Source organism: Oncorhynchus keta, chromosome 28 (genome assembly GCF_023373465.1).
Source record: "Oncorhynchus keta strain PuntledgeMale-10-30-2019 chromosome 28, Oket_V2, whole genome shotgun sequence".
Lineage (NCBI taxonomy): Eukaryota > Metazoa > Chordata > Actinopteri > Salmoniformes > Salmonidae > Oncorhynchus > Oncorhynchus keta.
In genome coordinates this window covers 30510251-30537336 of record NC_068448.1, presented here as the reverse complement: position 1 = coordinate 30537336, position 27086 = coordinate 30510251, and the positions used below count along the sequence as shown (strand labels likewise).

Below are 27086 nucleotides of genomic sequence, written 5' to 3'. Positions count from 1 at the left end.
GAACCCAGCCAGGATAATAACCAGTTTAGACATCATACAGAACCCAGCCAGGATAATAACCAGTTTAGACATCATACAGAACCCAGCCAGGATAATAACCAGTTTAGACATCATACAGAACCCAGCCAGGATAATAACCAGTTTAGACATCATACAGAACCCAGCCAGGATAATAACCAGTTTAGACATCATACAGAACCCAGGCAGGATAATAACCAGTTTAGACATCATACAGAACCCAGCCAGGATAATAACCAGTTTAGACATCATACAGAACCCAGCCAGGATAATAACCAGTTTAGACATCACACAGAACCCAGCCAGGATAATAACCAGTTTAGACATCATACAGAACCCAGCCAGGATAATAACCAGTTTAGACATCATACAGAACCCAGCCAGGATAATAACCAGTTTAGACATCATACAGAACCCAGCCAGGATAATAACCAGTTTAGACATCATACAGAACCCAGCCAGGATAATAACTAGTTTAGACATCATACATAACCCAGCCAGGATAATAACCAGTTTAGATATCATACAGAACCCAGCCAGGATAATAACCAGTTTAGACATCACACAGAACCCAGCCAGGATAATAACCAGTTTAGACATCACACAGAACCCAGCCAGGATAATAACCAGTTTAGACATCACACAGAACCCAGCCAGGATAATAACCAGTTTAGACATCATAGTTTCGGATCAGACCTGCATAACAGTCAGGAGGAATTTTGGACCATTCCTTTTTACAAAACTGGTCAGTTCAGCAATATTCTTGGGATGTCTGATGTGAACTGCTCTCTTGAGGTCATGCCACAGCATTTCAATTGGGTTGAGGTCAGGACTGACTGGGCCACTCCAGAAGGCGTATTTTCTTCTGCTGAAGCCATTCTGATTACCTAACATTCTCCTGCAAAATGTCTTGATAAACTTGGGAGTTAATTTTTGCGTCGATGATAGCGAGTTGTCCAGGCCCTGAGGCAGCAAAGCAGACCCAAATCATGATGCTTCCTCCACCGTACTTTACAGTTGAGATGAGGTTTTGTTGTTGGTGTGCTGTGCCTTTTTTCTCCACACATAGTGTTGTGTTCCTTTCAAACAACTCAACTGTAGTTTCATCTGTCCACAGAATATTTTGCCAGTAGCGCTGTGGAACATTCAGGTGCTCTTTTGCAAACTTCAGATGTGCAGCAATGTTCTTTTTGGACAGCAGTGGCTTCTTCCGTGGTGTCCTCACATGAACACCATTCTTGTTTAGTGTTTTATGTATCGTAGACTCGTCAACAGAGATGTTAGCATGTTCAAAAGATTTCTGTAAGTCTTTAGCTGACACTCTAGGCTTCTTCTTAACCTCAATGAGCATTCTGCGCTGTGCTCATCTTTGCAGGATGGCCACTCCTAGGAAGAGTAGCAACATTGCTGAACTTTCTCCATTTGTAGACAATTTACCTTACCGTGGACTGATGAACATCAAGGCTTTTAGAGATACTTTTGTCAACAATTCTTAATCTTAGGTCTTCTGAGATCTCTTTTGTTCAAGGCATGTTTCACATCAGGAAATGCTTTTTGTGAATAGCACAGTCAAATTTTGTGAGTGTGTTTTATAGGGCAAGGCAGCTCTAACCTACATCTCCAATCTCGTCTCATTGATTGGACGCCAGGTTAGCTGACTTCTGACTCCAATTAGCTAGGGGTTCACATACATTTTCCTACCTACACTGTGAATGTGTCAGGGATTTCCTCCTCTTCTTCCGAAGAGGAGAGGCGAAAAGGATCAGAGGACCAATATGCGGCGTAGTAAGTGTCCATGGTTCTTTTAATACGTAAATGTACACATGAACACTACAAAACAATAAACATGGAAAACCTAAACAGTCCTATCTGGTGCAAAGACAGAGACAGGAACAATCACCCACAAACACACAGTGAAACCCAGGCTACCTAAGTATGATTCTCAATCAGAGACAACTAATGACACCTGCCTCTGATTGAGAATCATACTAGGCCGAAACATAGAAATACCCCAAAACATAGAAAAACAAACATAGACTGCCCACCCAACTCACGCCCAGACCATACTAAATAATGACAAAACAAAGGAAATAAAGGTCAGAACGTGACAGAATGTTTAAATGATGTATTCAATATAGGGATGCAACGATGTGACATTTTTAGCCAATACCGATATCCAATATTGTCCTTGCCCAAAAAAACGATACCGATAACCAATACTTAACATTTTTTGTGGCCTTTTAAGCATACTAGTACAGTTAAATAGTTAACACACACATGGACGCAGCGGTCTAAGGCACTGCATCTCAGTGGAAGAGGCATCACTACCTACAGTCCCTGGTTCGAATTCAGGCTGTGTCACATCCGGCGATTGGGAGTCCCATAGGGCTGCCCACAATTGGCCCAGTGTCATCCGGGCCATCATTGTAAATAACAATTTGTTCTTAACTGGCTTGCCTAGTTAAATAAAGGTTACACACACCACACTGACCAAAAAGGTATTTTGTTCGCACTTAGGTATGTCCCCATTACCAGTAAAACATCATCAAAACCTATTTCTTTCAATTACTTCCTGTGCTGTTTCGTTGTTCATTTGTTCAGTCATTTCATTCTCAACCAGGATTTCTATGGAACACTGTTTGGGTCTTTGTGTGTCAAAAAAGATACATGTCAAATAACACTATTTGACGTGTCAAATAAACTTGTTGACCAATCAGGATCTGAATATGACTGCACGTCACATAATAATTTAACGCGCTCATACATTTTTTACATAATTATTACACATTGATTACACTATCACTCCTATTTCATGTGTCACAACGATTCATCAATACGTATGCTATGATGCTGGTAGAGTTGCTTCGCTCACCTACATTGATGTTCATAAAAAAAGCTAGCTAGCTCATGGATGCATAACAATGTTCTTCCCCAAAAACATAGCAAAATGACATAATCTGTTTCAGTAGCTAGGTGTCATCATCTAAAATAACCCTAATTTATAAGACAGTTCTTATTTGATTAATGGTGGTCGGACCCATCTTTGTGAAGCTAGCCACAATAGTGGACTTTGCGGTTAGCCTTCAAAATCAAAGTATGCCAAAGGTGTCAACCTAGCTAATACTTACTCACAAGGATTCCTAAATCATTGCTAAGAATAATACATGACTGTAGTTTCTACTGGTCATTGTTTTCAGGCTGGTTGTATTGGTGCTAGCTAGGTGCCAAGCTAAAGCTAGCTACCCCAGAAGTTGCGGTCAAACAAGTTATGCTTTATTACCAACGCGGTATTGTAAACACATCGTTCATGGCCCCTGTTTGCTTGTTTGCAGACTTTTTTTCTACAGCTTTGACAGTGCTACTGTATATTTTTTGACACGCAAAGACCCAAACGGCGTTCCATAGTATGTATGTCGTGAATCTAATAGCATTGGCGCTATTACTGTGTAACTCTGATAGGGCAACATCTGAAAAATAGTGCATTTGGTAGTGTGTACCGGTGCTCGACCAGTCGGCGAAATCCAACATCACCCACGACAGAGAACGGTTGATTGTCAAGGGCAATGAATTCCATTATCTTGGCTTTAATGGGTTTGACTTTGTGGACTAGGTTAGGAATGATGTGTTGCACGTGTAGCGCAACATTTTACGTGGCGTCATTACATTATGTACCTACATTATATAGGTATCCACGGTAACTTTGAAATCGGTTTTTAACATTGGTATTAAACTAGACATCGGGCTGATACCGATGTTGGCATTTTTAGCTAATATCGGCCGATTCCGATATGTTCACCAATATATCGCGCATCCCTAATTCATTATAGACAAGAAAAATTATATAATTTGTGTGTTATTAGTTTAAGCACACTATGTTTGTCTATTGTTGTGACAGATGAAGATCAGATCAAATTTGATGACCAATTTATGCAGAAATCCAGGTAATTCCAAAGGGTTCACATACTTTTTCTTGCCACTGTAGCTAGCTCTCTCTCTCTCTCTCTCTCTCTCTCTCTCTGTCACGAATCCCGCCGAAGATGGTGCCTCTTCCTGTTTGGGCGGCGCTCAGCGGTCGTCGTCGCTGGCCTACTAGCTGCCATCGATTCCCTTTCCTTTTGTTTCTGTTAGTTGGGTCTAATTGGTTACACCTGTTTTGAGTTAGTTTTGTTTGTAGGTTATTTAAGGGCACTAGGCCCGCTGGGTATTGTGCGGGCTTGTTCTCTGTTTATTGGTGTTGGTTTATAAGTGTGATCTCTATTTTTCCGGACAGTTTTAGTCCTGTTTATTTTGGACGGGTTGTTTCATGCACCCTTGTGTTTTGCATGTCCATGTCTCCGCTGTCTTTGGAATAAAAGATCCACGTATGGAATTACCTGCTCTCTGCGCTTGACTCCTCCACCCACCATTCATAGAAGTCATAACACTCTCTCTCTCTCTCTCTCTTGCTTCTCTTTCATTTTTAACTATTTTTATTTGTTCAAAAGTGTTCAACTATTGTCTTTCTCTCTCTTTGAGTCTACTACCCACCACAGTTTGTGCACCGCAGTGCTAGCTAGCTGTAGCTTATGCTTTCAGTACTAGATTCATTCTTTGATCCTTTGATTGGGTGGACAACATGTCAGTTCATGCTGCAAGAACTCTGATAGGTTGGAGTACGCCCCCCGAAGTTGTCATAATTATTGTGTAAGTGAATGGTAGGGGGCGAGAACCATGAGCTGTACCCAGAGGACGGAAACTAGCTACCCTACAGAGTGCTGTTGAGGCAACTGTAGACCTTCATTGCAAAACAGTGTGTTCTAATCAATTATTGGTGATGTGAAAATATTCAGTGTAGTTTTATCTAAAAAGGAAAACTTTTTTAGTGTTTCACTATTTTATTTGTATGAAATTCACTGAGGAGGATGGGTCTCCCCTTCTTTGTCTTCCAGTCAGCCTATGAAAAGAGTCCCAATTCATCATGACAAAGCTCACTTACCTGCCCTGAGCTTTTTAGAATGTCACACAAACGTTTCTGATAAACAAACCACTTATCCTGTGCTTGCCTCAGCCCTAATATGCAGCCGATTAAAGCTTGTTAATGCAATTTAGTAGACGGGAATGAAGGGGAAATAGTGGTGGCGTCTTGGGGTTACGCTTATATTCAATTCCACTGAAACACAGACGAGGAATTCATAAAAATTCAAACTCCACTGAGATAAACCAGTAGAAATGCCTTATACATGACAGTGTTGCAGATACAGAGAACACCGTGTTTTGACTTAGAGAAAGCTTAAAGTTTATTTTGAATGGCCAATAGAATGATACATTTAGGATTAAACACACTCTCGCTTTTCTGATAAAAGAAGCAGAAATAAGTACTTCCGAAGCTGTGTAATAGTAGTTTGGGGTTTTATAATGTGTCCACTCAAATAATTGAAAAAAAGAAAACATTAAGTTCCTCGCCTAAAATATGTCACAGTTATGACTGTACTACTCTGTTAGATGAACCATGTGTTTCTGTTGTGCCAACCTCTCAAAGTATCGTTGTGATGCTACTTCTACTCTGATGTAGGTAGCCATAAAATCCAATAAACAGGCTCTAAGTAACCAGATCCACTGTACCTACGGTATATGTCAGCCATTGACTAGAGCTCTCCACAAAGATAGTAGCTCTTAGGCCATCAGAGATGTGCTACTGTACACCATCGCCTGGTTGCTAGGATGTTTCTAGTCTCATCTCATTTTTCACCATGAATCCAGTCAAAATTGACAAATGTAGTCAAATGTATTTGGCTGTTACCAGGGAAAGTTTTGCTATTCACAAATGTTTCACTCACATTAACTTTGATGTATACATTTGTCATACTGGACATAATTTTGCCTTTTCTGGCAAACCAGGTGTTGAGGCTAGGTCCCGGATGACTCAATGTGGCATATGTGATATCAGTGGATCTATTTGGTGTTTTGAACGTCAATTTGCCAATTGACAAAGCAGGGTTGAGAGGCGATCTGAGCCATTCATCATTTCATCATTTCCAAAAGGCTAACCATCTCCAGTCTGAAGCCTTCTGTCCTCACTATGGAGATGGAGGTTATTCAATGGTGCTGCTGATAAATCGGATTCATATTGCAGGCAGAACCCTGCTAACACCACCACCTGTGCCCACCACCATCACCACCTCCCTGCAGGAAGTAAATCTTTCTCTTCATCCACAGAATATGAAAATGAGATTTATTGATGCACCAATATACAAACCTTTACAAATCGCTTGCCAGACGCAAGATTTATGGCTGTGTGAGCTGTGGAGTTGCATCATTGTTACCATGGTGTTGGCTGGTGCTCGGTGTATCTGTCCTGCAGACAGAGGCTTCTCTCCCTCCCCTCCACCCCACCGCCTTCCTCGTCGCTTGCCGCCTCCACCTGCCCAGACAAGGCCTCTGATTTATCACCTCCAGTCTGGCAAATTGCTTTTACAGCCTCCTTGATTATTGTTCAGCGCTAAATGGATAACAGATTATTTCTAAAGATCCTTTAATACACAGGGGGTCTGAAGGGACATTAGCCTGCTGTGGCATCTCTGTTGGGGATGGGCACATCAGCAATTTTCTTGGATTGTAATCATTGCATCAATAGTGACTTTCCTGTGACTTCCGAGATCCTTTGTCACTAGTAATCCCTTTAATAAATGCCTGGACCCTAACTGGGCTCTGGAGCTGTGCTCACCTCACTAGCACAGGCAGACGTGCAGGACTAAGGAAGATATTAATTTCCCGCTTCATCAGTATGATTTGTGGCTCATAAAATCAGAGATGGATCCAACAGCTGTGTAATAGGGATTTTAACCTCCGTTTGCTTTGGTTTCAAACTATTCCACTTTTAATGGCCTCTGTGCAGATCTTTCACATCTGGTTGGCTGTACCACTGCTCTGTTGGGAAAGTAGAGCTGCTAATGGACATAACTCACTGCTGCTTTCCGCTCAATAAACTGGAATCAATACATTTTCTTTAGGTATGGAGACCAAGTTTTAATGAATGATTATGTTTATTATTCAGTTCTGGCATCCCGTATTCTGATGAGTTTACAAAGAAAATGAGCTGTGTTCATTTGTAACTTTGTTTGTTGATTTTCAGGGCTGTCCCCAGATCCTGCCCACCAGTGACATCCTGGTACCTGCAGGGATCATTCGGCCAATCACGCTGCGAGCCCGGAACCTCCCTCAGCCTCAGTCTGGACAGAAGAACTATGAGTGTGTGTTCAACATCCAGGGCAAGATGCAACGCATCCCAGCTGTGCGCTTCAACAGCTCCTGTATCCAATGCCAGAACACCTCAGTGAGTACATGGCCTATAATTATGACTTACCCGCCCTGACAGCCTTATTTCCAGGCCCTGCAGAATGTTGTTATTTATACAGTATTCACTGTTAAAGATGATGTGAATTGTTGTTGGATTTGAGTTCTTGGTCCAGTGTAAAAACTATTTTGTCTTACACCGATCTTTTGAACTAGTTTTCCACAGGTATTTTACTAATGCGTGTATAAAGAAAGAGTATACCTCCCCTCTCCCTCTCTTCCTCTCTGTCTCATGGAAATAATAGGCAGAAAAATCAAGGTGACTTTCCACTGAGTCACTGATCACAAAAAAACGTTATCCGCAAAATCAGCAAAGGCATCAATTCAGAGCATTAAACTTGTTTTCTCAATCCCAGTGAAAAATGTGGCATGTCAAAGAGCTGACATTGAGAGTATCCTCTCTACCCCTCTCTCTCTACCCCTCTCTCTCTCTCTCTATTGCTACTTAGAACCCTATCTCTCTCTCCTTTTCTCTCCTACTCCCTCTGTCTCGTAGTAATGTTACAGACGGCTGCCTTCTGTGACCCATCTGGTTGTCACAGTAACCCCAGGGAATCTTGTAAAATAATTAGCCAGTCACAGGATGCGGGTCTTAATTTGGTTGGACAATGTGACCTAGGGAAAGGGAATGTGGTGTGGGTGGAGGTTCTGGAGCGTTCCTTGGGTAGGGTTTGACTAGCCCTCTGCCACGGAGTGTCTCCCTTCTAACCCCCTTAACCCCTGGAGGTCAAAGGTCAGGCTGTGGGCCACTGTCCTTTGACAGGACAATTGATGTCCCGTGGCAATTTAATAATGAGGATCACGTATCCAGCACACACGCCCTTCCCCAGCGGGTCGGGTTAGGATTGATTGTTGTCCTTTCCCTGGCTGACACATGCTGTCTGGCGCACTACATTGTGAAGGCCTTCGGAAGGACCCTGCCGCGAAGAGCAACTGTTGTCCTTCCATCTGTTTCCACTCATTTCCTCCCCCTCATCGTTATGTCTTTCTCTGACCCCCGCCCCGCGTGCTGCGGCTATGCATTTAAAATGAAATTGAAAAGTAGTTTTGTGGTAGACAATTATTAAGTGAGTGCACAAAGGTTAGAGGATTGGGCATTGGGGTTTAGATTGTTCAAAGCATAAAGCTGCAGATGCTGTGTGAACAATGCAACAGCTCTATGAATATAGTGAGGAAATCAGCATTAAATAGATGTGTTCTAGTGCATTAATCACTTCACCTGTGTAGGCCGTCATTGTAAATAAGAATTTGTTCTTAACTGTTTTGCCTGGTTAAATAAAGTTTAAATAAATAAAAAAGTAAAAACCTAAAGGTAAACATTTGAGGCTGTTTACCACACACAAGGACAGGCTGAAACATTGAGTATACCACATTAAACTGTAAATGTTAGTCCTCCCTCACACTCCCCTGCTTCATCTCAATCTGACAGAAAGAGAAACCACATTTTGAGATTGATATTCAGGCCCTGACGTTTTTTTTACTACTCCCCTCCCCCATTCTGACTGGTATCTCTATCTCTTTCTTTCTCCCTCTCCCATTCTGACTGGTAGCTACTACCCGCTGTCTCTATCTCTTTCTTTCTCCCTCTCCCATTCTGACTGGTAGATACTACCCGTTGTCTCTATCTCTTTCTTTCTCCCTCCCCCATTCTGACTGGTAGCTACTACCCGCTGTCTCTATCTCTTTCTTTCTCCCTCCCCCATTCTGACTGGTAGCTACTACCCGCTGTCTCTATCTCTTTCTTTCTCCCTCCCCCTCTCCCATTCTGACTGGTAGCTACTACCCGCTGTCTCTATCTCTTTCTTTCTCCCTCCCCCATTCTGACTGGTAGCTACTACCCGCTGTCTCTATCTCTTTCTTTCTCCCTCCCCTATTCTGACTGGTAGCTACAACCGCTGTCTCTATCTCTTTCTTTCTCCCTCCCCCATTCTGACTGGTAGCTACTACCCGCTGTCTCTATCTCTTTCTTTCTCCCTCCCCTATTCTGACTGGTAGCTACAACCGCTGTCTCTATCTCTTTCTTTCTCCCTCCCCCTCTCCCATTCTGACTGGTAGCTACTACCTGCTGTCTCTATCTCTTTCTCCCCCCCCCTCTCCCATTCTGACTGGTAGCTACTACCCGCTGTCTCTATCTCTTTCTTTCTCCCTCCCCCATTTTGACTGGTAGCTACTAACCGCTGTCTCTATCTCTTTCTTCCCCCCCCCCCCTCTCCCATTCTGACTGGTAGCTACTACTCGCTGTCTCTATCTCTTTCTTTCCCCCCCCTCTCCCATTCTGACTGGTAGCTACTACCCGCTGTCTCTTTCTCTTTCTTTCTCCCCCCCCTCTCCCATTCTGACTGGTAGCTACTACCCGCTGTCTCTATCTCTTTCTTTCTCCCCCCCCCTCTCCCATTCTGACTGGTAGCTACTACCCGCTGTCTCTTTCTCTTTCTTTCTCCCCACCCTCTCCCATTCTGACTGGTAGCTACTACCCGCTGTCTCTTTCTCTTTCTCCCCCCTCTCCCATTCTGACTGGTAGCTACTACCCGCTGTCTCTATCTCAATCAATCAATCAAATTTTATTTACATAGCCCTTCGTACATCAGCTGATATCTCAAAGTGCTGTACAGAAACCCAGCCTAAAACCCCAAACAGCAAGCAATACAGGTGTAGAAGCACGGTGGCTAGGAAAAACTCCCTAGAAAGGCCAAAACCTAGGAAGAAACCTAGAGAGGAACCAGGCTATGTGGGGTGGCCAGTCCTCTTCTGGCTGTGCCGGGTGGAGATTATAACAGAACATGGCCAAGATGTTCAAATGTTCATAAATGACCAGCATGGTCGAATAATAACAAGGCAGAACAGTTGAAACTGGAGCAGCAGCACAGTCAGGTGAACTGGGGACAGCAAGGAGTCATCATGTCAAGTCGTCCTGGGGCACGGTCCTTGGGCTCAGGTCCTCCGAGAGAGAGAAAGAAAGAGAGAATTAGAGAGAGCATATGTGGGGTGGCCAGTCCTCTTCTGGCTGTGCCGGGTGGAGATTATAACAGAACATGGCCAAGATGTTCAAATGTTCATAAATGACCAGCATGGTCAAATAATAGTAAGGCAGAACAGTTGAAACTGGAGCAGCAGCATGGCCAGGTGGACTGGGGACAGCAAGGAGTCATCATGTCAGGTAGTCCTGGGGCATGGTCCTAGGGCTCAGGTCAGTTGAAACTGGAGCAGCAGCATGGCCAGGTGGACTGGGGACAGCAAGGAGCCATCATGTCAGGTAGTCCTGGGGCATGGTCCTAGGGCTCAGGTCAGTTGAAACTGGAGCAGCAGCATGGCCAGGTGGACTGGGGACAGCAAGGAGCCATCATGTCAGGTAGTCCTGGGGCATGGTCCTAGGGCTCAGGTCCTCCGAGAGAGAGAAAGAAAGAAAGAAGGAGAGAATTAGAGAACGCACACTTAGACTCACACAGGACACCGAATAGGACAGGAGAATTACTCCAGATATAACAAACTGACCCTAGCCCCCCGACACAAACTACTGCAGCATAAATCTCTTTCTCCCCCCCCCCCCTCTCCCATTCTGACTGGTAGCTACTACCCGCTGTCTCTATCTTTTTCTTTCTCTCCCCCCCCTCTCCCATTCTGACTGGTAGCTACTACCCGCTGTCTCTATCTCTTTCTTTCTCCCTCCCCCATTCTGACTGGTAGCTATTACCTGCTGTCTCTATCTCTTTCTCCCCCCCCTCCCCCATTCTGACTGGTAGCTACTACCTGCTGTCTCTATCTCTTTCTTTCTCCCTCCCCCATTCTGACTGGTAGCTACTACCCGCTGTCTCTATCTCTTTCTTTCTCCCTCCCCCATTCTGACTGGTAGCTACTAACCGCTGTCTCTATCTCTTTCTTTCTCCCTCCCCCTCTCCCCCTCTCTCTGTTTGGAGGGGATTTTTAGATGAATTGATAGTGTGATTACCTGTGACACAGTGGGCTAGGCCACATCATCCCTTCTTCTCTGTCTCTGCCCCTATCTGATGGATCTCTCCTGAATAGTAATCTAGCCATAGTGAAGACATGCCGCAGATTACACTCAGTTCGTGGGGTGTGTGCTGTCCTCCCTCCCCTCACACTCAACGGCTATCAATCAGTATGGCCGTCAAGACGATTGGCTGTCAAGACTGCTGCAGCCAGGTGACTTTGAGGCCATGGGGTCCATGCTAATGCAATTGTGAGTGGCCTCAGATGGGCAATGCTGAATCAATCAATTTCATCTGCTGTTTAGTCTCCCCCTCACTGAGAACTTTCAGGTATCAGTCAGCACTTTTGCTTTGATGGGAGGCCACTGATGTGGGGGTTAGTTAGGTTAAACATGCTGCTGGACATGTTCACCAGCTGTGACAGTATGTTTTACCAGACAGGGCAACTTCAACTTCTAGTGTAGTTGAATGTTGCAGTTGGATGTGATTTCACTGTCAGGTCTTACTTTAAAACTGTTACTGTAGGTAGAGTAATGCGGAGATTGAGTGATCGTTCTGTGACTCAGCTGTAGCCGTGGCCCTAGCCTGGGTACCCGTCTGCTTAGTTAACATTTCACTCCTTGTATTCCGTGTCATTGTTTGGCATGACGATTCCATAAGGAGTTGACAGGAGAGCAGAAACAGACTGGCGCCCAGGCTACTTTGGCCCTGCTTGATGATGTAAATGTTCTCATGGGGGAACGAACAGAGATATAACTCTGATTTGATTTGATTCATCCTATGGGAACTAAACACACAGCCAGACCCCTCATACTACCCCATCACTGCCTCATAATTGTCCTCTTATCAGCACTCTTATCCCTGTGACGATCTTCTCTTCTAATGAGAGCCCCTTCCTGGCCCTCCCTGGGAGAGAGGGGCCATTCTAGTGGACCAACAAGCCTCCCTCCCGTCTCCCTCACTTCTCTGCTGTTTCCCACCGCCTGGCCTTTCTCACTCTCACAATGCTCTCTCTGTATGTACACCCTTATCTACATTTAGAGCCAGCTGGTTTGTCCTGGTAAGTACATTTTAAAAATCCACTATACAGTACATAGAGATGTCATTCACCAGAGAAACTAGCCCCGAGGCTCGTGTGTCCATGTTGGTGTGCGTGTGTTTCCAGGACTGTTGTATGTGATATTGACCCGTGATGTGCAGTTCAGCATGTGAAAGAAGCATCTGCCACAGATCTCGAGTAGCCCTGTGTAAGTGATGCAGACAGATAACAACAGTTTGCCCTCAGACAGACAGACCAGTGAACAGACCAGAGCAACACACATGTCTGACAGCACATCCTGCATAAATACAACACAAGGTTGTGCCCTTGCCTCTGCCCACATACAACTTGAAGTCAAATACATGCCATCCTCTTTCCATGCTCCACCTCTTCCGTCTCTCTGCCTCTACTTTGGCATTTTCATTCATTCATTTTCTCCAGCTAAATAGAATAGAGACCGTTACGCTGTTGTACTGGCTTCCTGCTGGCGTTGCTGGATACATGTCATTTACATTTTACTGCAGCAGGTGCATCCTCCATCCAAAGAGAAATGCATGACCGTTTTTTGTAAGGTACATATGCATAAAGATGAGACAACACTGTGTGATAATTCATGCTGATCCACATCAATCCATCAATCACATTCCCCAACTGTGGGATATCCTTCAGAAATGTGATTTGGTATCACGTCGAAAGGCGTAGATGTACTGTAATTCAGCTCAAACGCAGGCCTGCTTGTTTCTTTCTTTTATCTGTCTCCCCGCTTGATTTGTACTGCAGACAATGTGCTGCCACAGCCGGAGTAAATCAGTATGATACACCCCCCCACACATATACACACTGCCTTTCAAGTAAATGATAAGTACCGTCTTTGCCGTTGAAACTCAATAAGCATTTGCTTAGATAATGTAAAGGGTTTTTGTGCATTTTTGCTTGACAGCACGCTTTACGTTGCAGATTACACCTGGCACACATGTAAACCTTTGATAGGCTGAATCGGCATACATGGGACTTTTCATCTTTTGTATCAAGATGAGAGGAAATCCAAATGAATCCCATGGACGTAAGTGTTGCTAAGCGCTGCTGACCCCTTAGCGACAGGCATTGGCGGTGTTACCCAGGAAACGTACAGTAAAGCCTTTTGCACAATGACCAAGTTCTGAACTACCCTTTTGATGGAAAGTGCTCTCACAAAGAACACCATTATTCCCGAACGATGGTGGCAAAGCTTTTTTGAATAAAAACACTTACATGTTCTTTTTTTCAGGCTTTCTGAACCGGCATGCCCTCATTATTCTATTATTCTCATCAAGTGTCCAATCAGACTATCAACGTCTTTGGTGTTTCTAAGTGGAAGGTATGGAAATGACCTGCCCTTCTCTTGACACCAAAGGCCCCACTAATGGAAAAGATGTAGCATGGAACAATCTACATGTTAGTGATACTGTATATATGTCACCTCATGGTCAATGTAAACATGCTTCCGTGCACACTAAGTAGTAGGATATGATATATTGTACACTGCATGCATATATTTTCATGTAGGTTTATCTTACACCTGCTCGTTGTATTTACCATAGAAAATGGCAGTCTAATGCTATGGTATTTATCCTTTCCATTTTGATTGTTGCATATTGCAACCCTGTCAGTCTCTGAGGTTGGATATACTGGATTGTGCCTGTGAGGCTCTGTAGCAGGTGGGTTCTGGTGGAATAAATTGTCCACTAAACGAGGTGATCAATCAATAGCATGAATTATGAGCCTGTTTCATCGTGTCTGTGTTTCATCCTGTTTGTTTTAGGCACTAGCAATGGAAGGGAAGAGAGCCTCAGCTGTATTCCCCTAACTGAGAAATCAGGGCATTCGTTACCCCTGCTCTGACATTTTTTTTTAGATTCCCAAAGTCATCTACAAAGAATGCTTTGGTGTCCTCATGTGAAAAGTATGCTTTGGTTTTCTTGTGTTAAAGCACTTACCTCAAATATGATGACACAAGTTCAAGCATGGCCTCAACATGCAGGTCATCTGTGTTTATGGAGTGAGCTCTGAACCAGGCACAATTCTTCACGGGCAATAAGACCACTCCATATTACCCTGTCTGTTTCTTTAACCAAAACCTTGTGGCCTTAAATCTGTCACCGTGACGAAGTACAAATTTTTTCCTAGTGCAGTAATCATAATGATGAAAGTTTGGTTTGCAGAAAATAAAATTTATGTTCACTAATATGGACTCCCTATTAATTACTGTGTATGTTTATGAAGGAAAAAATGCCCTTTTTCAAAGGTAATTTTGCTGAAGTCGGTCGAATTTTGAAACTTAATTAAATGAAACAGTAAAGCCTTCATCATTAAGGTAAATAGATTTTCACTCTGTCACTACAAGGAGCCAGCATCGACGGCACAGTTGCAGCCAATTGTACTACTCACAGTATTTGTCCTCTTCATTTAGACTGATGGTTGAGCCGCTGCAGATAACTACAGTCGATCCGTGTCAATGTTCAATGGCTTAATTCAAATCTTAATTACTTTATTCTGAATAAACACAAATTCTAATTGTCTATTTTTTTCTCTGAACGTATCGTGTATCGTCTTTGATATATAGTATAAATATTTTTTTGTCACATACAGCAGAGAAATGTCTTGTTTTACAGGGTCAGCCATAGTAGTACGGCCATCCTGGAGCAAATTAGGTTTAAGTGCCTTGCTCAAGGGCACATCAACATATTTTCACCTTGTCAGCCCGTGTATTCAAACAAGCAACCTTGTTTGGCCCAAAGCACTAACCACTAGGCTACCTGCCATTCCAATTCCTACAGTAAAATGAACTTGCTTACATTGTGTACCTCTCGCATGAATCCCTTCAATAGACCCAATTCTCATTGATCAAAAGGAATATCTTCCATTGTTGTTGTTTGCAACCCATTAAAACTGAAGGGTAAGTAGACAATAAATCATGAAAATAGTGTCTCTGTCTCAGAGGTAGCACAAGTTTGTATCTGTATCCAGTGATGGATTTGTTTTTTTAAAGGTAAGATTACCTCACTTACTCGCCTCGTTGTCATCCCAGAGACATGTCTGACAGAACCAGGCCAATTTGTCTCCACTCGCTAGTCTCAGATCCAGTGGAACCAAGGCCGGAGGAAAATCAATTCACGACTGGCAGAGATAAGCTGCATTGTATGGCCCAACACAAAAGCGTCCCCCCATTTACACATATCCACTAATCTCCTCAAAGCTGCCTGCCTTTCACTTGAAAAAGAGGGAGAAGGCTAGGAAATGCATATTATATTAATTCCAGAAATACATTGTATGGCTCTCCTGTGGCTTTCATTATCAGGGCCTTGGGAAGGCTGCATGACAACAACCTAGATATTTACAAATGAATATCTGTTTCTGAACCTGCCAAGGCTTTAACGCTGCCGTCAACTCACCAACCTGATTTGGTTTACCTACTGAACAAATGTAACGCCTCATTGGACTGTGAAGAATATTGTTGGCCTTATCAACCATTTCACGAAATGCTGTTATTGAATGAGGCATTTTCGATAGACTTTCCCTTTTTCGGCTGATAAAACGGAGACCACAAAGGTTAACTAGTTTATATGTCTGTTTGATGGATAGGAGTGAGGATGGTCTCAAGTTGAGTTGAGTTTTTGCTGTGTGACACTGTGAAGCGATATGATTGGGGGAAGTTAATTCAGTGACCCCACCCAGGGAGCTGCAGTTACCTCAATTATGGACTGGTGCCTGCAGAACCAACTGGACCCTATAGAGATGTAAGAACATTTGGAGCCACGTGTCAACAGGTTCAGTGGGCTTTAGTTCAGCCTTTCAGCACCCACACTGTTGCATTCCCTGCTTGACTTGCTCCCAGATATTTCGCAGAGCAGCTGCACAAAGATTCAAGACTTCACACATGTGCACACGCGTGCACACACACACACACAGGCATGTGAGCGTACACACACACACACGTTTCATTCTTCTTTCCTTGTGGGGACCCAAAATGTATTTCCATTCAAAATCCTATTTTCCCTAATCCCTAACCCTAAACATAACCCTTACCATAATCCTAACCCAAACCCTAAACCTAACTCCTAACCCTAACCCTAAACCTAACCACTAACCCCTAACTCTAATTCGTACCCTACACCTAACCCCTAAACTTACAATAGCCTTTGTCCTCATGGGGACTTGGAAAATGTTCCAAACGAAAGACAATTTTCCCTGTTTTACTATTCTCGTAGGGAGTTTGGGAGATTTTAGGTCCCCACAAGGAGAGAAGAACCAACACACACACACACACACACACGCACACACACACACACACACACACACACACACACACACACACACACACACACACACACACACACACACACACACACACACATACACACAAATAGTCACACACATTCAAACACTGTCAAACATACCACAGCGTGTTCAAAGGCACTTGCATCGCAGTGCTAAAGGCGTCACTACATTCCCGGGTTCGATCCCAGGCTGTGTCGCAGCCGACCGTGAGGCGGCGCACAATTGGCCCACCGTCGTCCGATAAGGGGAGGGTTTGGCCTGCCAGGCAGGATGTCCTTGTCTCATCGCACTCTAGCGACTCCTTGTGGTGGGCTAGTGCGGCTGGCTTCCGGGGTTAAGCGAGCAATGTGTCAAGAAGCAGGGCGCCTCTCCCGAGTCCATACGGGAGTTGCAGTGATGTTACAAGACTGTAACTCCCAATTTGATATCACGGAATTTGGGAGAAAAAAGTGGTGAAAAATACATTTGAATTAAAAATGAAAACAACATACCACAGCTGATTTCCCAGTTAACATGCCCCTGGACTGATGAGGAATTCAGAGATACACATCATCCGCACCAGGGGAACAGTGGGTTAACTGCCTTGCTCAGGGGAACAGTGGATTAACTACCTTGCTCAGGGGAACAGTGGATTAACTACCTTGCTCAGGGGAACAGTGGATTAACTACCTTGCTCAGGGGAACAGTGGATTAACTACCTTGCTCAGGGGAACAGTGGGTTAACTGCCTTGCACAGGGGAACAGTGGATTAACTACCTTGCTCAGGGGAACAGTGGGTTAACTGCCTTGCACAGGGGAACAGTGGGTTAACTGCCTTGCTCAGGGGAACAGTGGGTGAACTGCCTTGCTCAGGGGAACAGTGGATTAACTGCCTTGCACAGGGGAACAGTGGATTAACTGCCTTGCTCAGGGGAACAGTGGGTGAACTGCCTTCCTCAGGGGAACAGTGGGTGAACTGCCTTGCTCAGGGGAACAGTGGATTAACTGCCTTGCACAGGGGAACAGTGGGTTAACTGCCTTGCTCAGGGGAACAGTGGGTGAACTGCCTTGCTCAGGGGAACAGTGGGTTAACTGCCTTGCTCAGGGGCAGAATGACAGATTTTTGCTTTGTCAGCTCGGGGATTCGATCCAGCAACCTTTCGGTTACTGGCCCAATGCTCCTACCCACAAGGCAACGTGGATGGATAAAGGTTAGGTATGGCTGGATAAGGGTGAGCTGTTGATGGATAATGGTTAGGTATGGCTGGATAAAAGTGAGCTGTGGATGGATAAAGGTTAGGTATGGATGGATAAAGATGAGCTGTGGATGAATAAAGGTTAGGTATGGATGGATAAAGATGAGCTGTGGATGGATAAAGGTTAGGTATGGGTGGATAAAGATGAGCTGTGGATGAATAAAGGTTAGGTATGGATGGATAAAGATGAGCTGTGGATGGATAAAGGTTAGGTATGGATGGATAAAGGTGAGCTGTGGATGGATAAAAGGTTAGGTATAGATGGATAAAGATGAGCTGTGGATGGATAAAGGTTAGGTATGGATGGATAAAGGTGAGCTGTGGATGGATAAAAGGTTAGGTATGGATGGATAAAGATGAGCTGTGGATGGATAAAGGTTAGGTATGGATGGATAAAGGTGAGCTGTGGATGGATAAAAGGTTAGGTATGGATGGATAAAGGTGAGCTGTGGATGGATAAAGGTTAGGTATGGATGGATAAAGGTGAGCTGTGGATGGATAAAAGGTTAGGTATGGATGGATAAACGTGCCATATCTGATACTGCCATAAAGACTTAACGGTTAAACAGGAACCTACAGGTTCTACTGTATCTCCATCTTGGTGGTGATACTGTAGCTGCTCTCTCTCTCTTTGAATCTGCTGAGAGTCATCTTAATGTGGTTTGAAATAAGTTATATTTTTAAACCTGAATTCAGGGCCTCGCTTGCTTTTAGTCTGCCCTCATTCCTCCATTGCCTCCTTAAGAACACCCATAAGTGTTCTGGCCGTGCATCAATGTGGCTGATCAGCTATATTCTCTCAGGGTTGCTGCTGGCTTAGTGCTCTGAGTATTGCTGCTAATTAAAACACAGGCAGTAAAACCACACCCCCTCCTTCACTTGACAGACACACAACAGCAGCAGCAACACACTCTCTCTCTCTCTCTCTCTCTCTCTCTCTCTCTCTCTCTCTCTCTCTCTCTCTCTCTCTCTCTCTCTCTCTCACACTCTCTCTCTCTCTCTCTCTCTCTCTCTCTCTCTCTCTCTCTCTCTCTCTCTCTCTCGCTCTCTCTCTCTCTCTCTCTCTCTCTCTCTCTGCAAAAAAACGATTAACTCAAAGCCTAGTCTGTCAAAAAAGCCACTATGTTTCCCTGACTCCCTCACAACTATGGAATGTTGTGACTAGTGGTGGATAATGGGTTGTTACACAGAGCAGATTAAATGTTTTTCGTTGTACAGTATAGTGTATAGTATAGCATTATGGTTTCCACTGCACCGTGCCAGCCATCCATGCCAGCCATGAACTCAGTTTATACTGATGAGCCAAGTCATAAACCACAATAAGTGGAATGAGTGCCACTGTCTTTATTAATAGGGCCCTATGAATGCTTGTCATGCTCTGAATGATGTTGGGCTTTATGCACCATCAGTACAGTATGATGATTGACTCGTGGTTTATATGTGTGTGTTTCCTGCAGTACTGGTATGATGGGGACGAGACGGGAGACCTGCCTGTTGACTTCTCTATCGTCTGGGACGGAGACTTCTTCATCGACAAGCCTTCCACCATGAAAGGTATGTTGTTTTATCATTTTCAGAAGTAAACGTTCTTCATAATAGTGTTGCAGCGAAGTAGTGTAAAGGACAGGTGGAAGACGTAACTGGCACACAGCAGGGAAACAGCAGACACACTGGTCAAATATGTGGTCTTCCCATGCTGAGCCCTCTAGTGGCTATGGGCTATGGCTACCACAATAAATCATATTCAGTGGGATAATTCAGTCGCAAATGTGGATTAAGCCTTGGCAGTTTTTTTCTTCTGATTGTCTTCAAAAATGTTAAATTGACAAAGATTTTTGTAGATGAGTAAAATGTAAAAAATACAGAATTAAATGCAGTCCCATGTTTTGTATGAACACACCTTGTATAACTGCAAGTCGGGGACACATGGTGGTTGTCAATACTTCCCTCAAAGGAGGTTTATCTCACTGGTTTCATCGGGCCACTCTGAAAGAGACTCGTAGCTCTCCACAATCAGACTGCAGATACCATCTCTCCACTGGGCGATTGGCCCTGCGCGAAGATGAGCTGAGAGGAGAGAGCTAAGTCATGTAGCTAGCTGCACAGTATTTGATTATGTTCTCCTCCTGAACTGGTCAATAACTCTGTGTACCATCTTCACCTTCAAACCTGTTTTTATCGAAGCGGCTGCGTAGGAGCGAGGACGAGGCTGAGCAAGGGGATAAAGGGAGATTAGCAGCTCAGGACGTGTGCTGTCACATACAGACAGCACAGTGCCGCGCACCTCACCACTCACCTTTCTGTCTCAGACTCCATCTTAGACGAGTGTTAACCCTGTCTGTCTGTCTGTCTGTGCTCAGCCCTGCTGTATAAGTGTGAGGCCCAGAGGGACAGCTGTGGCTTGTGTCTGAAGGCCAGCACAGCGTTTGAGTGTGGCTGGTGCCTGGACAACAAGAAGTGTCTCCTGAAGCAGCACTGCCAGACGCCGGAGCAGAACTGGATGCACCCCGGCAGGCACAACGTCCGCTGCAGCCACCCCCGCATCACCATGGTAAGACTGGAGCACAGAGATATACTGTGTATAATACTGTATGAGTGTGTTTAATTCTAGAGCCTCAGAACCCAGGCCTTCTGCTGTGTGCGAGCATGCTGACAGGGAGATTGCTTCTCCGTGACCTTGACCCTGTTTCCATGGACAGATCCGCCCGTTGACGGGGCCCAAAGAGGGGGGCACGCGAGTGACGATCGAGGGGGAGAACCTCGGGCTGCAGGTGCGGGAGATCGCCCACGTCCAGGTGGCTGGGGTTCGCTGTAACCCTGTGCCCTCCGAGTACATCAGCGCTGAGAGGTGAGTGTGGTGACTTTGTCAATAGGATTTCACTTGAATGGTATGCAAGTAAATTAGTGATACTTGGTCATATGTCTTCTAACTTTATTTCCTTTTAACATTAGGCAACATAAGCAGTGGGCCTTTGACTGACAGCTGAGTGTATTCTGTCCCTCAGGATCGTGTGTGACATGGCCGAGGCGCTACTGCCCCACTCTCCAGGTGGCCCAGTGGAGCTGTGTATTGGGGTGTGCAGTGCAGAGTACCGCACTCAGTCATCCCAGACCTACTCCTTTGTGGTGCGTATGACCCCACATGACCCCATCTCTTCCCAGAAAGATGACTGTGAAGAAAGTGTCTGGCCGTTTCCGGAGGCGAAGGAAGGATACCCGATCAATTGCAGTGGTTCTTCCCCGGCAACTAACTAGTCTTATGCTGCAATACAGAGATGGTGAACGTGTTGTGAAAGAAAGTGTGGCCGATGTTACATGTCAGAGATTACAAAAGAAACGGAAACTGTAATGTGTTACGTTACCGGCAACAACAAAAAAATGTAATCAGATTACAGATACTTTCGAAAAATTTGATGATTACTTTGAGGATTACTTTTAAATTCAGAAAGGATGTTTGCAAAAAAAAAAAGGTTGTTTTCTCAATCAAATTCAAATCAGCATTGAAAGAAGGCGCAAGTTTAAGTTTGTTCCACCTGAGCGTGTCTGACCTCAAGTCAGAGACCACTATGATGACACACCAAATGTGTTTGATGGATCGCGGGAATAGAGCAAGAATAAGCTTTTGTAGACTACAGTCCAAGCTATGTCTTCCAATGGTGCAACTGCTGTCAGCATCTAAAGACTATCCAACTTGAATAAACGCTTGGAGGTAAGGATGAGAGCAGTGGTTTAGTCTACAGCGATATTGAAATCACTTATTATTGATATCTACATAGCGCATTGATGTGAATCACACTGCTGCTCTCTCATTGAGCTATTTGTGCCTTATGGATTCTGGTTGTTGTGGATGGCTGTTCAGAAATCTAAATGTGTATTTGAACCCAATAATGGTTGAATTGAAGAAGTTTAAGCTGCCTATCAATCATTGATTTTGAAACCAGTGGACAGCCAGTGAAAAATGTGCTCTTGCAACAGCTGCATAGTGAGGATCCCAACCTATGGAATAAAAGTGGGGCTTTTATTGCTCAATGTAATTAGTGCTGATAATTTTTTTTATCCATAGGCCTAACGGACACATGTACAAAATCACACACTTTTGATAGACTTAAATCAAATCAAATGTATTTATATAGCCCTTCTTACATCAGCTGATATCTCAAAGTGCTGTACAGAAACCCAGCCTAAAACCCCAAACAGCAAGCAATGCAGGTGTAGAAGCACGGTGGCTAGGAAAAACTCCCTAGAAAGGCCGGAAACCTAGGAAGAAACCCAGAGAGGAAGCAAGCTATGTGGGGTGCCGTGTGGAGATTATAACAGAACATGGCCAAGATTTTCAAATGTTCATAAATGACCAGCAATGGTCAAATAATAATAACCACAGTAGTTGTCGAGGGTGCAACAGGTCAACACCTCAGGAGTAAATGTCAGTTGGCTTTTCATAGCCGATCATTGATAGTATCTCTACCACTCCTGCTGTCTCTAGAGAGTTGAAAACAGCAGGTCTGGGACAGGTAGCACATCCGGTGAACAGGTCAGGGTCCCATAGCCGCAGGCAGAACAGTTGAAACTGGAGCAGCAGCATGGCCAGGTGGACTGGGGACAGCAAGGAGTCATCATGCCAGGTAGTCCTGAGGCATGGTCCTAGGGCTCAGGTCCTCCGAGAGAGAGAGTGAAAGAAAGAAAGAGAGAAAGAGTGAGCATACTTAATTTCACACAGGACACCGGATAAGACAGGAGAAATACTCCAGATATAACAGACTAACTCTAGACCCCTGACACATAAACTACTGCAGCATAAATACTGGAGGCTGAGACAGGAGGGGTCAGGAGACACTGTGGCCCCATCTGATGATACCCCCATACAGGGCCAAACAGGCAGGATATAACCCAACCCACTTTGCCAACGCACAGCCCCCACCCCACTAGAGGGATATCTTCAACCACCAAATTACCATCCTTTAATTACATTTTATTTATCCGTTATTTTGTCAGGTAAGTTGACTGAGAACACGTTCTCATTTGCAGCAACGACCTGGGGATTAGTTACAGTGGAGAGGAGTGGGATGAATGAGCCAATTGTAACCTGGGGATTATTAGGTGACCGTGATGTTTTTTGAGGGCCAGATTGGGAATTTAGCCAGGACACCGGGGTTAACACCCCTACTCTTACGATAAGTGCCATGGGATCATTAATGACCTCAGAGAGTCAGGACACCTGTTTAATGTCCCGTCCGAAAGACGTCCCCAATCACTGCCCTGGGGCATTGGGATATTGTTTCAGACCAGAGGAAAGAGTGCCTCCTACTGGCCCTCCAACACTATCCTGAGACAAGGCCGAGTATTACATTTACATTTTTACATTTAAGTCATTTAGCAGACGCTCTTATCCAGAGCGACTTACAAATTGGTGCATTCACCTTATGACATCCAGTAGAACAGCCACTTTACAATAGTGCATCTAAACCTTTTAAGGGGGGGGGGGGTGAGAAGGATTACTTATCCTATCCTAGGTATTCCTTAAAGAGGTGGGGTTTCAGGTGTCTCCGGAAGGTGGTGATTGACTCCGCTGTCCTGGCGTCGTGAGGGAGTGTGTTCCACCATTGGGGAGCCAGAGCAGCGAACAGTTTTGACTGGGCTGAGAGGGAACTGTACTTCCTCAGTGGTAGGGAGGCGAGCAGGCCAGAGGTGGATGAACGCAGTGCCCTTGTTTGGGTGTAGGGCCTGATCAGAGCCTGGAGGTACTGAGGTGCCGTTCCCCTCACAGCTCCGTAGGCAAGCACCATGGTCTTGTAGCGGATGCGAGCTTCAACTGGAAGCCAGTGGAGAGAGCGGAGGAGCGGGGTGACGTGAGAGAACTTGGGAAGGTTGAACACCAGACGGGCTGCGGCGTTCTGGATGAGTTGTAGGGGTTTAATGGCACAGGCAGGGAGCCCATCCAACAGCGAGTTGCAGTAATCCAGACGGGAGATGACAAGTGCCTGGATTAGGACCTGCGCCGCCCTGTGTGAGGCAGGGTCAATCTGCGGATGTTGTAGAGCATGAACCTACAGGAACGGGCCACCGCCTTGATGTTAGTTGAGAACGACAGGGTGTTGTCCAGGATCACGCCAAGGTTCTTAGCGCTCTGGGAGGAGGACACAATGGAGTTGTCAACCGTGATGGCGAGATCATGGAACGGGCAGTCCTTCCCGGGAGGAAGAGCAGCTCCGTCTTGCCGAGGTTCAGCTTGAGGTGGTGATCCGTCATCCACACAGATATGTCTGCCAGACATGCAGAGATGCGATTCGCCACCTGGTCATCAGAAGGGGGAAAGGAGAAGATTAATTGTGTGTCGTCTGCATAGCAATGATAGGAGAGACCATGTGAGGTTATGACAGAGCCAAGTGACTTGGTGTATAGCGAGAATAGGAGAGGACCTAGAACAGAGCCCTGGGGGACACCAGTGGTGAGAGCGCGTGGTGAGGAGACAGATTCTCGCCACGCCACCTGGTAGGAGCGACCTGTCAGGTAGGACGCAATCCAAGCGTGGGCCGCGCCGGAGATGCCCAACTCGGAGAGGGTGGAGAGGAGGATCTGATGGTTCACAGTATCGAAGGCAGCCGATAGGTCTAGAAGGATGAGAGCAGAGGAGAGAGAGTTAGCTTTAGCAGTGCGGAGCGCCTCCGTGTGAGTATACCCCATGAGGGGGCGCCAACCCAGACAGGAATACCACGTCAGTAACTCAACCCACTCAAGTGACGCACCCCTCCTAGGGATGGCATGGAAGAGCGCCAGTAGGCTAGTGACTCAGCCCCTGTAATATGGTTAGAGACAGAGAATCCCAGTGGAAAGAGGGGAACCGGCCAGGCAGAGACAGCAAGGGTGGTTCATCGCTCCAGAGCCTTTCCTTTTACCTTCACACTCCTGGGCCAAACTACAATCAATCCTAGGACCTACTGAAGAGATGAGTCTTCAATAAAGACTTAAAGGTTGAGACCGAGTCTGCGTCTCTGACATGGGTAGGCAGACCATTCCATAAAAATGGAGCTCTATAGGAGAAAGCCCTGCCTCCAGCTGTTTGCTTAGAAATTCTAGGGACAATTAGGAGGCCTGCGTCTTGTGACCGTAGCATACGTGTAGGTATATACTGCAGGACCAAATCGTAAAGATGTTAGGAGCAAGCCCATGTAAAGATTTGGAGCAATCTTAAAGGGGCAATCTGTAGTTGCTACATCCATTTTTGAACTTATAAATTAAATATATTGATGTAAATATATAATTTAATCATATTATTATTATGTAGTAGAAAGCAATGGGTTAGAAGAAGCCTACATAACCAACCCAACAAAGTAAAATGTAACATCCATATATATGGCCAGCTATGTAAACTTTAACATTGATTTATCCTGCAATAGATGTTGTTCAATTGATAACATATTCTTCTTCTTATGCCTCTTAAGGGGAAAGTAATCTAAAAGTAACTGCATGTAATCAGATTACACTACTGAGTTTGGGTTCTCCAAAAGTTACATTACTGATTACGATTTTGAACAGGTAACTAGTAACTGTAACGGATTACATTTAGAAAGTAACCTACCCAACCCTGCCAATGTGACATACAGTAATTACCCAGCTATCCCAACAGAGCATTAAGCAGCGGTGAAACAGGAATGTGGCGTTAGTTTATAATCTCCTCAGTCTGCAAGGCGGGCAGCTGACTGAAATGAATGGGCTTGACTGCTGCCCTTAAACAAGCAATCAATAGCAGTCCTGCAGTTCTATTCCACCAGAACCCAAACGCAGCTCCCAGCCAAATGAATACATGTGAATGGAGCAATTACGTATGTAGCTAATTACAGAAAAAAGTAACATTCTCACTCATGTCACTGTCACTGTGCTGTTGAAAACACTTACTGTAGTGCAGTGTGTTGCAGCAATTACCAGAAATACAATGGGAATCGGTTTGTTGTACTGTAGCTTTTCACAAAAACTGTATAAATGTTTTGTGTGCTGGGTGTTAACAGTGAGTTTCCTTCCTCTCTCAGACCCCCAGCTTCAACCGTGTGCGCCCGGAGAAGGGCCCCGTGTCTGGGGGGACCAGGCTGACAATATCAGGCCGTCATCTCGATGCTGGGAGCACTGTCACTGTATTCATCGCCCAGGAGGAGTGTCTGTTTGTTAAGTGAGTAGTCAGTCAGCTTGACCCCACCTCAGGGGAATGGACTGTGGTAGTACAGTAGTGCAGTGTTGTCTGTGCAGTACACTCTGAACTGAACATTCTGGACACACTCTGTCTGTGACAGTGACAGTGTGACAGCATGACATTGTCTTGAGTGTCATTTCAGACAGTGAATTCATTCTATGAGATACTAATATATGACATTCTCTGCCTCACCCACACAGGAGGACCAAAAGGGACATTGTGTGTGTGACACCGTCGTCACTGTCTGGCTCAGGCCCCGCGTCAATCAAGCTGTTAATTGACAAAGCTGAAGTCACCAGCAGTGACACACGCTACATCTACACAGAGGACCCCACCATCTCCAGCATCGAGCCCAGCTGGAGTATAGTGAAGTGAGTGGTGGTGATCCCAGCCTGGCTCCTCTCCTCTCTTCTCCTCTACTCTCCTTTCCTCTCCTCTCCCAGCCAACAGGCTGGAGCCTCTCAGAGCATAACCAGGGTCCTGGGAGAGTCCTGAAGAGAAACTCAGCCCAACCATCTATTACTGCCAGTAATGACCCAGGAACACACAGAGATTACAACATGATCCCCAAAGCAACACACAGACGCCCACACAGTCCCAGTGTAGCCATTTCACCATGACACTTAAAGCACAATAGACAGTATGGGGGATGATGTATCTAATGCATATAAAATCCGAATTCATGGGACCTTTGAGGGGACTGCTTCCCTTTCCTCTGAATCCCAACAGTACTGTAAGATAAATCATACAAACAACATGCTGTAGCAAAAGAGCACCTCTGCTACACGGAAGTTCTTATTTCATTCCTTTTTCTCTCTCTGCCCATATCACCAGTATGCAATAACTAGCAGGTCTTTAGCATAGCTTGATAGCTCTTAACCACCATGCTTCTGTTTGTGTTTCAGTGGTAGCACCTTGATCACCGTCACAGGTACCAACCTGTTTACCATCCAGGAACCCAAAGTCCGTGCCAAGTATGGAGGAATAGAGACTACTAATGCAAGTGTTCCAAATAT

The 27086-nt window shown here is 45.1% G+C and overlaps 1 protein-coding gene across 2 annotated transcripts in view; it reads left to right on the top strand.

The window, feature by feature from the left end:
* LOC118361011 (plexin A3) overlaps positions 1–27086 on the top strand; it is a 130800-nt gene that overhangs the window by 85317 nt on the left and 18397 nt on the right. For both annotated transcript variants that reach the window (XM_035740695.2, XM_035740696.2), the window contains exons 10-17: positions 7130–7330; positions 19346–19442; positions 20249–20439; positions 20588–20736; positions 20894–21014; positions 25913–26049; positions 26271–26441; positions 26976–27069. In XM_035740695.2, coding sequence (XP_035596588.2) covers positions 7130–7330; positions 19346–19442; positions 20249–20439; positions 20588–20736; positions 20894–21014; positions 25913–26049; positions 26271–26441; positions 26976–27069 — 1161 coding nt within the window. The remainder of the gene's footprint in view (positions 1–7129; positions 7331–19345; positions 19443–20248; positions 20440–20587; positions 20737–20893; positions 21015–25912; positions 26050–26270; positions 26442–26975; positions 27070–27086) is intronic.